Source organism: Aphelocoma coerulescens, chromosome 2 (assembly GCF_041296385.1).
Source record: "Aphelocoma coerulescens isolate FSJ_1873_10779 chromosome 2, UR_Acoe_1.0, whole genome shotgun sequence".
NCBI classification, from domain to species: Eukaryota; Metazoa; Chordata; class Aves; order Passeriformes; family Corvidae; genus Aphelocoma; species Aphelocoma coerulescens.
In genome coordinates this window covers 101,599,019-101,611,957 of record NC_091015.1, presented here as the reverse complement: position 1 = coordinate 101,611,957, position 12,939 = coordinate 101,599,019, and the positions used below count along the sequence as shown (strand labels likewise).

Below are 12,939 nucleotides of genomic sequence, written 5' to 3'. Positions count from 1 at the left end.
AGCCATCCTATGCTTCTGGAAGCTGCTCATGCCCAGGACTTAGCACTGCATAATACCACAGCAGTCCTGATTCTCTAAGGACATAAGTGACAAAAGGCAGCTGGCTGGACTCTGTGGGTGTAGATGGCCCGTGGTGCAGTGCCGCCGAGCTGTGACAGAGACTCTGCTCTATTCCTGCACAGCTCTTCACTTCCATACCCTGCTACTTCCTGCTCATCATTTCCTGTTGCCATTCTCCAGGAGGTGACCTTCCACCTTTTGGACTTTTATTCCCAGGAACCACAGGACAAACAGATTTACAAAACTGCGGCGGCACGGACAGGTTTTGTCTTACTAGCAGAGCTCAAGAAGTCTGCTCTGCTGTGCTTCTGTCCCTCTGGAGCAGGGCCTGTGGATGCTGCTGAACTGCAGGCTCAGCACCAGTACGTGTTCCCTTTTAACACAACACTCCAGTAACTCAGCTACAGCACCTACAGCTTGGCAACAGAAGCATTAAGACACATAATTCTGTAGTTGTTCTGCAAACTCTACGCTTTCCATTTTTTTCCATCAGAAGATAAATCTCATCTTGAAGAAGTGAAATGTTGCAATTTATTGGTAATGCTGATACCCCTTACATTACAACTTACAGCTTTTCCTTATAGTACAATCTAAACAGGTGGAAAAGGATGTCGGGAGGCTGCCCACTACCAGCACAGCATCTTACCGCTGTTACAATGCTAATTACACTTTCCTGATAGTCCTGTGTAAAGCCCTGTGAGTGAATAAATCTAGCTCTAAGTATTGAGAAATGGAGCCAGAAAGAGCCCAGCCTTCCTAGATGCCCAATGACAGTCTCTGACTGTTCCCCCTCTCCCACTAGGAGAGCTGTGGCCCTCTGTCTGTGAGGATCTAGACACCCTCCAGTGGTTATGGGAATATAGATAAAAGACATTAAGCTATTAGAGAGCATACAAAGAAGGGCAGTGAGGATGGTGAAGGGACTGGAGGGGAAGCTTTATGAGGAGCAACTCGAGGTCACTTGGTCTGTTCAGCCTGGAGGAAACAGGGAAGACCTCATCGCAGTCCAAAACTTCCTTGTGAGGGGAAGCAAAGGGGAAGGTATTGATTCGCTTCACTCTCATGACCAGTGATAGGACTTGAGTAAACAGCACGAAGTCAGGAGAGGTTGAATTTGGATATTAAGAAAAAGTGTTTCAGCCAGAGGGTGGTTGGGCACTTGTACAGGCAGTGGTCACAGCACCAGCCTAACAGAGTTCCAGAAGCGTTTGGACAATGCTCTTGGGCACATGGTGTCAGTCTTACGAATGGTGCTGGTCAGGGCCACAAGTTGGACTCTATCATCCTGATGGGTCCCTTCCAACTCAGCACAGTCTATTATTCTATTTAAGAATTTCCTCTTAGTATAAAAGGAGAACCGTGATGCCTTCTTTTTAAGGGTAGCTGGAGCTGATCAGTTTGCTTCAGCTTTTTCTTTAAGCTATTCTACTTCTCACTGCTCCTTTTAATAGCAAAAGTCCTGGTTTGATTGGGGATTTTTTAATTTTTTTTTTTAGAACCCCCCCCTCCTTCATCAAAAGGAACAAAATAGATTCAAAAGGCACTTTTAACACTGGGGCATTGTGGCTCACGCTTGTCTATGGTTAAAAGAGTAGGATAGCTTCTCCCATGGTGCCCCCAGCTTTCTGTTTAGTGGTACTGTTCATTTAGTCTTTGCCACATGGTACCCATAAAACCTCTTGCAAGCTGTTTTGAGTCTAATTATGTATTTGGGTATAGTTACCTCTCAGTTTCTGTCCCCTAAGGTTCTCTTTTGTCATCTACAGCTTCACAATCCTTTTTAAGAGCTCTGATGCTTGCCTCGATGATTTGTCCTCCTTCTATTCTTGCACACCTGCAAAGACTTGTGGACTATCTTACTCTTATTTTGGACTTTTAAAAGTTGACTCTGAACATTTTTACCAGGCATTATTTGCCTGTAGCAGTCTCTAGCCCTGGGTTAGTCTGTGTCAAGCAGCCTAAAGCAAGGTAGATGTTTCATTGGTGTGGTTCATCTGCATGTTTTGGTCCTGCTAATCACAAAACAAATGTGACCAGGGAGCAACTGGGAATGAAAAATGCCACTTTACCCACTCATGAGAGATTAGAGAAGGGCGGGGAAGGTGGGGGGGGCAGAACGGGTTGCAGGTCAGTGTATAAAATAACATAAAATAATAAAAACAGGGGAAAATAAAACCCAAAAAAGACAAATGATGCAAATTAAAGCAATTACTCCACCAACCAACTGATGCCCAGCCTCTCCCTGAGCACCATCTGCCCCCAATCTCCCCTCAGCTTTATATGTTGAGCATGACACCATGTGGTATGGAATATCCCTTGAGTCAGTTGGGGTCAGCTTTCCCAGCTGTGTCATTGCCCAAATTCCTGTGCACCCCCAGCCTCCTCACTGGTGGAATGGTGTAGGGAGCAGAAAAGGCTTTGACCCTCTGTAAACATTGCTCAGCAGTAACAAAAACAGCTCTGTGTTATCAAGACTTCTAGCACAAATTCAAAACATAACCCTGTAATACTACTATGAAGATATTTAACTCTACCCTAGCCAAAATCAGCACATGGAAAATTATTTTCCCCTCAAACTCGCTAATACTGAAAGGCAGTGTGAAAACTGAGGAAGAATGTGTCTGAGGAAGAGCAAAGTGTGATACACTTGGGCATGGCTGGCTGCCAGACAAGAGGCTGAGATAAGGATCAAAGAGCTTGTGGAGGAAATACTGGGACTGAGCATTTATTAAACAGAATAGAAAAGTCCCGTGTTCAATGGGCACAAAGTGTGTCTGGTGCAATTAAGACCTGACTTCAAGGAGGAAAATGTGGGAGGAAGGGCTGAATATCTGTTCTAAGGAGCAACAAGCAAGTAGGGAGAAGCTGAATCCCACAGTAAGACTGGGGCTGGCGTTAGAAGAGTGATGCCACTCAGGTACCATCACACACAGTGTGAGAGACACATGGTGGCCTGGAAAAAGCATTTAAGAGGTGAAGGGACCACTGCAGCTCTGAGGGAGAGTCCCAATCCAGAGGATTGTGGTGGACAGACACAGGAAGAGCCAGAGCCATGTAAGTGTTAACTGTGATAACAGTGGTAGGAAGGGCTTGTTTCCCCACACCACATGCCCTCTGCATAGGGCCAGCCAGAGAACCAAATGGCAACTCCATTTACCAAGACCACTGTAAAGAAAACAAAGACTGCAGATGCAAGCCAACAGAGAAGAGAGCAAGTCACTGTCACAACAGGCTTCATTCCACAGCAGATAAAAGCCATGACACATGACAGATGCTCTAAAAAGGGATTACACTGAGCAGCTGGTTAAACTGAAGGGATGTCCTTGGTTAAAGGCATATGACTGTATGATCTGTCTCAAGCAGTAGCCTTGGGTGAGACGGCATCAAGATCAGCCACAGCTGCTGAAGATCCCCCAGCTGCTGATGACTCAGACTGATGGATGTGATGGGTCAAAAAGGGGTATTACTCTGACAAATTGTACTGGATCTGGTAGGACAGAGTTACATTTCTTCAAAGCAGTTGTTCATGTTCTACTTTGGGTCTGTGACTAGCAGACAACACACCCATGTCTTGGTATTGCTAAGCAGTGCATGGACAGCATCAGGATTTCTTTTTTCCCACTCTGCCCCCACCATGAGCAGACTGGGGTGGGCAAGAAATTGAGAGTGGACACAGCTGGGACAACCGACCTGAACTGACCAAAGGAATGTCCCCTTGTACCATATAATGTCCTCCTCAGCAAATGTAATGTTGGCTCCTCCAATGTGCCATAGCTATCCATGTGTTGACTAAATCCATTCTCTACTACAGAGTTAGTCAGCTTTCACAGCTAAGTCCTCAGACTTACTGCTAGGTAGTCCCCATGATCTCCTTTGGGATCCTTGATGTCAGGTTACGTATTTTCATAGCTTGTGATTCTGAAACATTCTGGCTTGACCTAGGTAGTCACTGAGTTCCCTTAAACTCACTGGTAATTACCATCTAAATATAAAGACTCGCTGATTTTTGAACAATTTTTTCCTATTTCTTGAACAACATAATTCACAGTACTTGAGCTTGAGACAGATCATGCTGTGTGCAAAGATTTGACACAGGAGCCTCCCTCAAGTTCCTCAGTATTGCTACGATTGTCCTAAGCGTTCCTTCTCTATTTTTGCATTATAGACTTCTGGGCAAGCTGTTCCACTTCTGATGTTTCATGTTTCTTTCCACTTTGAGAAGTTATTCATCAAACTAATCTGACATTGTTTGATTTATTTTTTACTTTTCTGTTTGAACACAGCTTCGAGGTTTTGAAAAACACTTTACATCTTCATCTTGTGATATTTCTCATAAGAGTTTCCTGTAGCCTTTTCAAATGGAGCTTTGAAAAGAGAGGCACATTTGCAGAAAGCTTGCCTCTTTAAATAGCCATTACTGAAGCTGGACCTAAACATAACATCTCATTTCCTTTCACTTTGCTGCTTGACTGTAAAAACAGAGTTTTATTTTTATCACTCCACTATCATCATCCATTCCCAGGGTAACTCTGTTTCACAGAAACTGGTTGTAAAGCAGGATGTGGATAAGGTTAAGCATGCCTTGAAGATAAATTTTGTTGAGGAGAACTGTGACCCCATTATTTGTCCAGATATGGGTTCCCAGTAAAAGAGTGATGTGGATGTACTGGAGTGAGCACAGAGAACTAAGGGTCACTAAGGTGATTAAGGAGTAGGACAATCTGACATATAAGGAGATCGTGAGGCAGCTGGGATTGTTTAGCCTAAGGAGGAAAGGCTCAGTGGGGATCATATCAAAGTGAATAAATACAAGATGGGTCCAAACTCTTCTCAGTGGTATCCAGTATCAGGATAAGAGGCAGTGGGCATAAATTAAAACAGAGGAAATCCCATTTAAACTTTTTTTTTTTTTTTTTTAAGGGTGATAAAGCACTGGAGTAGGTTGCCCAGAAAGGTTGTGGAGTCTCCATCCTTAAGGATATTAAAGCCTGATTAGACATGGCACTGGGCAATCTGCTCTAAGTGACCCTGCTTTGAGCAGCAGAGTGGACTAGACACCTCCATAGATCACTTTCAGCCTCAGCAATTCTACATCTCTGTGATTCTATTCCTTGTTCATCCTGCCACCCCCCTCCATAAAAAACCCAAACCCCCAAAAAAACCAACCTTACTCTTTTTCAATTTCACTTCATTCCCCCTATCCCTTCTGAATTCTCTCCCCAGCCTGATGGTAGACACACAGACACACGTGGTACCTGTGAAAGGAAAGAGGAAAGAGGCCCCCTTAGCTTGGCTGCAGCAGCCCTCTCCCCTGTGATCACTGCCACCAAGCAGGCATCAGGAAGAGGCACAGGATGGGACTTGCCAACAGCTAGTAGAGATTAATCGACCCCTTCTTCTTCCTTTTCCTCTTACTTTCTTCCTGAACATGTTTCTTACAGGAAATGGTGAACCATGTGTTCGCCACAGGCTACATTCCACCTTGGGGGTGCTGTCACCTTTGGAGCAATGGAGAGATGGGGGGACATACATGTCAAATAGATCCTTCAGAGGTCAGACCAAGGGCATCAGCTTTATCCCTATATCCCTACCCTAGGTGCAGATGCTGATGGATTCAGACTGTCTCCAAATCCCCCGCCCCTCAGTATCAGTGGCAGTGCAATATTTCAGTTACAGCCTCGCTGAGGTCCCATGAAGCCTGGTGTTATTGCTCTTCTTCACCTGGAAATGCCAGCAGGTACCTATCTCTGTTAAGGGCTGAAGCAGGCAGTGCTGAATGGGAAGTGATGTAGGAATGCCTCAACTTGTAGGTCACAAGGTGCAGGGGAGTTGTCTCCTCAGCCGTTCTGCTGTTAGGAGATGAGCTGCTTCACTCCCAGGAAGAAATTCATTGTTTTAGTAGGAAAGGAGACCAGTCCTCCACAAGCAGTAGGATGCTGACCTCACTCCCTAGTCCATAAAGCCTTCACATGAGGAAGGGAAGGTACACATTACTCTGTCTCAGTAGACCCACAACTTCTACACCTCTATCCCTGCCACTGGTGAGAATTACTCACTGCATGGCACCACCACTACCACCATGACCATGGGGTCATTAATATCTCCCTTCACCCAGTGACACACCTGAAAAAATAACCTTCTCCCTGATGGGATCTGTCAGATGATTCTTCTCAAAGATGAGGTACTCTCTAATCTTTGGGAAAGAGGGAACTCTTATATTTCTGCAGGATACTCACAGCAACCTACCTATGAAGCCTAGCTGGAAGAGAGTCACCTGACTCTCTGTGGTAGAGTGCTAACTCCATCTGGCCCAAACACTTACTCAAAAGTCTTGGGTTTGTTGAACTTATGCCGTGTGTTGTGCCACACTTCCTTGCAAAGGTTTTTGGAAATTCAAATAGCATATATCAACCAGATGACCATAATTTTCATGTTTTTCCAACACTTGACAGAACTCAAAGGCAGGACTCCCTCTTATGGGAGCAATGTTGGCTGAGCAATTTGTTTATCTCCCAACATCTCCTAATTCTGTTATGGCACAGATATTTCACAGATACTGTCCTTGCCCATGGCAAGGGGGTTGGAACTAGATGACTTTTGAGGTCCCCTCCAACCCAAAGCATGCTATAGTTCTATGATTTCTACTAATTTGCCTGGAACAAACATCAGGCTTAGAGACCTACACTTCCCCAGAACGCCATAGCAATCCCTTTCACAGTCTGGCATCAAATTTTCTATCATGAAGTCTTCAGATACCAGGGCAAACTTGGAGTAGGTTACACACTCCCGCAAGCTATTTGGCTTCTCCATTCATGAGTTTGACTAAAAAAAAAAAAACAGGATGAGCCACTTCGGTATTTTTAGGGTTTAGTCTGTTCATCTCCACCACAATCTCTCCTACAGTTGCTCTTATTTCAGACAGAATCCCAGTGGAGCGCTGATCCCGATAAAAAAAAAGCGTTCCCCGGAGGGGAATCTTCCCGCTTGGTCCCCGACGGCGGAGCTGGACAGCGGCCTCCGGCCGGCCCCGCCCCGCCCCGCCCCGCCCCGCCCCGCCCCGCCCGGCCCCGCCCCGCCCGCCGCCTCTCCGCGGCCACGCTGGGGGCACCGGCGCGGAGTAGCCGCACCGCAGCTTTAAAAGGATGTTTTGGCTGGTTTTCGTCTCCCGCCTCTCCAGTTGATACTTTTATTTATTTATTCATTCATCCATCGCTAAGCAGCTGCTCCCCGCTGCCGGCGGGGCAGCGGCGCGGTCGGAGGGGCGCCGCGGCTGCCTCAGGTGGCCCCGTGCCCTCCTTGGCCGCAACATGGCGGGCAGGGAGCCCTTCGCGGCCGTGCTGTCCGCGCTGCACCGCTGCTACGCCGAGGCCGTGCCGCTGGAGACCTTCGTCCGGCGGCTGGGGGACAGCGGCGCCGGGGACGCCGAGGTGCTGCGGGCCGACGACGCCCCCGGCTACCGCACCTTCGTGGGGCAGTGCCTCGTGTGCGTCCCCCGCGGCGCCCGCGCCATCCCGCGGCCCTTCACCTTCCAGCAGGTAGGAAGGGGCCCGGGGGCGAGGGGCTGCCGCCCGCGCCGAGCAGCGAGAGCCCTGCCGGGGCTTCCCGGGGACCGCGCTTCCCGCGCTCCGTGCGTGCGCGGGGGCGGCGCGGCGGCCCTTGGCCCCTCGTGGCTGCTGCCGGCCGGGCCTCGCGGGCTCCCACAGCCTTCCGCGGCTCATTCCTGGCCCCGCAGCCAGCGGGGAGCGGTGGGGGATCGGCCCCTGCCTCCTGTCGGGGGTGGGAGAGCAAAGCCCAGGTGCCGGTGGGCGGATAACGCTGCAGGTCTGTGTGCATGGGGCTCCCTGACTCCCTGCGTGCCCATGTGGGTAGGGATGAACAAGCCGAATGTGGCCGGGGAGCAGCTGGGAATGGAAAATGCCCCACTCGTGAGAGATTAGGGAAGAGGTGAGTAGAACGGGCCGGAGGTCAGTGTTTGAGCCGAGAAAAAACTTCTCAGAGAGGGAGGACCGCTTTTTTCGTAGCGCCGCATGAGCAAAACTGTGCTGTGATAGGAAGCAGATGTTGCGAACTTGTTGAGTGGGTTTTGGAATTGTGTACCGAATCGTTTAGTTGAACTTTCTTTTACATAAAAGGAAACAGAGGCCTCAAGAAAATTAGCGTTAGTTCCCTGGCGGTTAGAGCCTGCGCGAGCACGTAGGTACGGATGCGTGCCTGCAAACGGGGATCTGCGAACGCGGATCCACGGGCAGGGTGACCTGGAGGCAGTGGAGTCTGAGCTGCTGAGGGACTCAAGGGGAGTAGTGTAGGGCGTTTCATGGGCGTAAAAACCAGGATCAAAAGGGAAGATATTAAAAAGACTTCCTTAAAGTCGTTGGCTTGCGTTGCTACATGTGAACATCTTGCAGTACGCTTGGAAAATCTTAATTTTTGGGTGCAGTGCTTGTGAATCATTAATACTGGTTTGAAAGTTGGTGTGTAGGGCTGTGTATCTTTGCATATGTTTTTATTTAGAGGGTATGTTGTGGTTTATGGAGGAGTAAGTGAAGAAAGCTAATTTTCTTTTTTCTTTGTTTCCTCAGTTATCTAGTCAGAGCGAAGTCACCACAAGAGTCGTTCAGAGGCTGTGTGAAAAAAAAAAGAAGAATGTCCTCGCATATGGATACTCCTTACCGGATGAAAACAGTTCGCAGTTCCCAGTCGTGCCATTTTCAAAGTTATACAGCTACCTACCCAATACTGCCACAGAAACTCTTCGCATCAGCGGCTTCTGGGAGACACTGTTGAGCAGGATAGGGGATGATGTGATGATGTATTTATTGGAACACTGTGCAGTCTTTATGCTGGTTCCCCCTAGTAATTGTTACCAAGTTTGTGGGCAACCAGTTTATGAACTTATATCACGTAATGTAGACTCATCCCTGGTATTTGTTAGACAAAGGCTCTCAAAGCATAAACGTACTAGCTTGCTTAAATACGTGCAAAAAAGGCTTATATTTCATAGAAATTATCTTTTAAAGTCATATGGGTGGAAATGTAGACAGAGGTGTGAAGATAATGTCTCCAGAGTGAGAAATGAAAGAAATAACAAGATACGAAGCTTAGTGCCCAGTGACCAGTGTTCTGCACAAGTTGTTTCTAAAGCAAGCGAACAGATCAGAGTGGTTACTGAACATGGGGAAAAACAGAGTGGCTCCAGTTCATGTGTTTCAGCTACAGCTCCATCCCTAAAAAGGAAGATTCATGGAGAACAATCTGAAATTCCAGCCAAGAGGGCAAAAAGAGGGGAGAAAGTGAGAGAGGAAAAGGCTTGTAGTCTTATTCCTGATGTAAACCAAAGTAGTTCCGAGAGATCTGAAACTGAGTATGTAGCACAACATTCTGAAAGTCTCATTAAAACCCCCCATATTTCTCAAAGAGGTAACAATGCTGTGTCTGGTCCTTCTTTAGTTTGCACATCTCGTGGCAGGAAGAAGTCTGTGGGGGGTAAAAGCTCTCTTCTGCAGGGAGTTCAGAGTAACAAACCTTTAGAGTCCAACGCTGAAATGCAAGCAGAATCCCATAGGAAAAGAGTAGAGGTGCATACGTGTGAATCTCAGTTGGCTTCAGGACAAACCAAACCCATGGAGGGTATTTCTTCAAAATGCAGAAGGCAGGAAAGTCCCCAACCTCATTTGTCAAAGAAGTTACCAAATAGATTCCTGAATTCTGCAGTATATGTTGAGAGGAAGTCTCTTCTGCATTCTCGCAGGAGTTTCCGAGAATGCTTTCCTAAATCATTTTTATTGAATCGCTTGCAGAGCTCCCAGGCAGGTGGAAGACACCTTGTAGAAGCTATATTCTTAAGCCAAAATCTGGTGCAGCAAAGCCATAACCAAAATCTGCCAAAACGCAAGCGGAGAAAGAAGTTGTTGCCCAAACGCTACAGGCAAATGAGGGATACATTTCAGGAACTGTTAAACAATCATGGAAAGTGTGCTTACTTTGCTCTCTTGAGAAAAAATTGCCCTGTTTGGATATCTGAAACCACTATGAGAAATATCAAGCTGTCTTGTCAGGCAGCCTTGCCTGGGGAAGCAGAGGTTCAGAAGCAAGCAGAACAGTTTGGGAAAGAGCCTACTAAGTGTGTGACAAGCAGCACGTGTGAACCTCGTCACACTGATGTGCCAGACAACTTAGGTGCTTCCCTTGCAGAACCTGTGCGTGGGGAGTCGCAGAATGAGGAGCAAAACCTAGGAGAGGCACGTGATTCAGCCCTCAGGGAGCTCCTCAAGCAGCACAGCAGCCACTGGCAGGTGTACATGTTTGTGAGGGAATGCCTGGACAAGGTCATCCCCGCTGAGCTTTGGGGTTCAAACCATAACAAGTGCCGGTTCCTAAAAAATGTCAAAGTGTTCATTTCCAGGGGGAAGTTTGCTAAGCTTTCATTGCAGGAGTTGATGTGGAGGATGAGAGTGAATGACTGCATGTGGCTTCGTCTAGGCAAAGGTACTTATATTAAAGACCTAAGTGGTGGGGCTGTCAGGTGTTTGGTGTTCATGTTTAAGGTGGGAAGGGGAGGATATTGAGCCTGGAGTCAGAATTGCTGAGTTCACTGGTAATAACCATAGCTGAGAGAGCAAACCTAGTAGTGTTTGATGGTGGAAGGACACTTAAGTTTGTCCTCCTTCCAAAACTTGTTTGCATTCATGCTTTTTGTGTTTAACAGAATGATGTTTTCATAAATATGAATTCAGAACCTGGGCTGAACAAAAAACAAAACTCCCATCCACTCCTATTATCCAAATTTCAGTGACTCTGAAAATCCCTCGAAGTCTGATCTAAGCACGTAAGGAATAAAGGCTGTCTGCCTGTTAGTTACTATAAGAGTTCAGAAAGAACTAAAAGCAAATCAAGACAGTTGCAGTGGCATGTGTTCCTCTGCTATGGGAGTGAAAAAACCCAGGTTTTTTTACTCCCTCACATCAACCCTGTGAGAAAGATGTGAGTATGGGACCCATTCAATACTGGGATTGCCTACCATAGAATCACAGAATGGTTTGGATTGGAAGGGACCTTAAAGATATAGTTCCAACCTCCCTGCCGTGGGTAGGAACCCCTTCCACTAAACCAGGTTGCTCAGAACCCCATTCAGCCTGTCCTTGAGCACTTCCAGGGCTGGGACATGAACAACCTCTCTGGGCAACCTGTTCCAGTACTTTACCACCCTCACAGTAAAGAATTTCTTCCTAACATCTGATCTAAACATACTCTCTTTCAGTTTATAACCTTTCCCCCTTGTCCCATCATTACGTGTCCTTGTAAAAAGGGCTGTTATCATCCATCACCTTTCTAGAGCCCTTCTCTAGGATCAAGAGACCCTTACTGAGCACTGCTGCAGCCTGGGTAGTTGGTGGTGCAGAAGTCCCCAGGCTGTGCAGTCCCTGGCTAAAAAGCTCTCAGGAGGGCCACATCTGATTGCTCCAAATTCTGTGTGAATCCATTTCTGTTTAGTCCTCTTTTAAAATGACAGGTGAATCTTCCTTTCCTCAAGTTTGTTCTTCAGACACTATCCTAGGATTTAAATCTAGGCTGAAGCCGTGGTCCTGGTTGGTTGCTGTAGGATCTAATGCATATTTTCATTTTTCTGTGCTTCTATTCTCCATTTATACAATGTGGGTTGCACTTCCTTAACTGGTATGCTTGCAGTGTTTTTTCTTACCTGATACTGTGCGTGGATCCTACAGTAATGTGAGCTGAAAATGGTATTCTTTTGTTAAAAGGTGCAATAAGTTCTGAAACTATTACAGGTTCTTTCTAGTTTAGGAGGAAAATAAAAGGTCAGATGTTTGAGAACTGATGTCAAAAATAGGGGAGGTTACACTTTCATAAGAAACTCTTAATTCTGGGAAATATATTTTTTCTTTATTCAGAATCTGTGGTTCAAAACTACACTTTTCAAGATTCTGAGGAGTTAAATATTTTAAAAGGCTTTATTGTAAAGTGTGTGTTTGATTCATAGACATTTGGAACATCTTATCTTTAAAAATGTAATGCCCCCTTCTTTGGTCGTATTCCAGAAAAAGCAACATATAGGCTTATTTTAATTTTCATGAGAGTATTCCCATGTGCTTGATGTTTAAACATGCATTTAATTGCTTTGCTGCACTGTAGGTATGGTTGTTTTTTCCTCCAAAAGTATTAGTGGTTTCTTGACAATTTCCTAAATTGTAGTAATTGTTTACATCTGTTGTCAAGAACTTAGAAAAGAAATAATCTGTTTCCAGAGCAGCTACCCATCAGCATCCTGATTTAATTTGTGTATTACAACTGCATATTGCAGCTCTTCAGTTAGAGAGTTTTCCAACAGTGGGTTTTTTTCACTGAAGTTACCTGGCTTCTGTTAAAGTAGTAGTAGTCTTTTTTTAAGTGCTGTAAATACATGAAAATGTCTCTGCCCTAGAGTGGGCAAAAACGAAAGAGAGTAGAAAACTGAAAACTTATTTCTGTTTTATAAATTTTAGTGTCAGTTCTGTTGCATCAAAGTTAAGCTGTTTTTAACACATTCATGCCATAATCATAATTTGTGCTAAGCAGCTAGACTAGTATTTCTGTATAGTTTCTTTAAGAATCCTGTTGCATTTTGGCTAAAATCTACTCTTTAAATGTAATTAGAATAATTATTATTGGAAGTTGGCCAAAAAATTGTTATTGTAGCCCAGAGTCTTATTCCCTGCTCATCCGTATTTAGACATAATTACAGATTTATGTGATCATAAAATTGACAGTAGTTAGAAATGCTCTGGGTTCATAATTGTTGTCCCATCTAAATATTGGAAGTACTGATGGACTTCAGGTGATTTGAATTTTTTCCTTTTTTTTTTCTTTGGCTGCAGCAATAGG

General features: G+C 45.7%; 1 protein-coding gene across 3 annotated transcripts in view; it reads left to right on the top strand.

The window, feature by feature from the left end:
* Positions 1-7,187: 7,187 nt before the first annotated feature.
* Positions 7,188-12,939, top strand: part of TERT (telomerase reverse transcriptase) — a 36,039-nt gene continuing 30,287 nt past the window's right edge. For 2 of the 3 annotated variants that reach the window (XM_069004200.1, XM_069004201.1), the window contains exons 1-2: positions 7,189-7,595; positions 8,640-10,545. In XM_069004200.1, coding sequence (XP_068860301.1) covers positions 7,368-7,595; positions 8,640-10,545 — 2,134 coding nt within the window. In that variant the 5' untranslated portion in view covers positions 7,189-7,367. Of the gene's footprint in view, positions 7,596-8,639; positions 10,546-12,939 lie in introns of all 3 variants that reach the window. The other variant, XM_069004202.1, reaches the window with a different exon arrangement.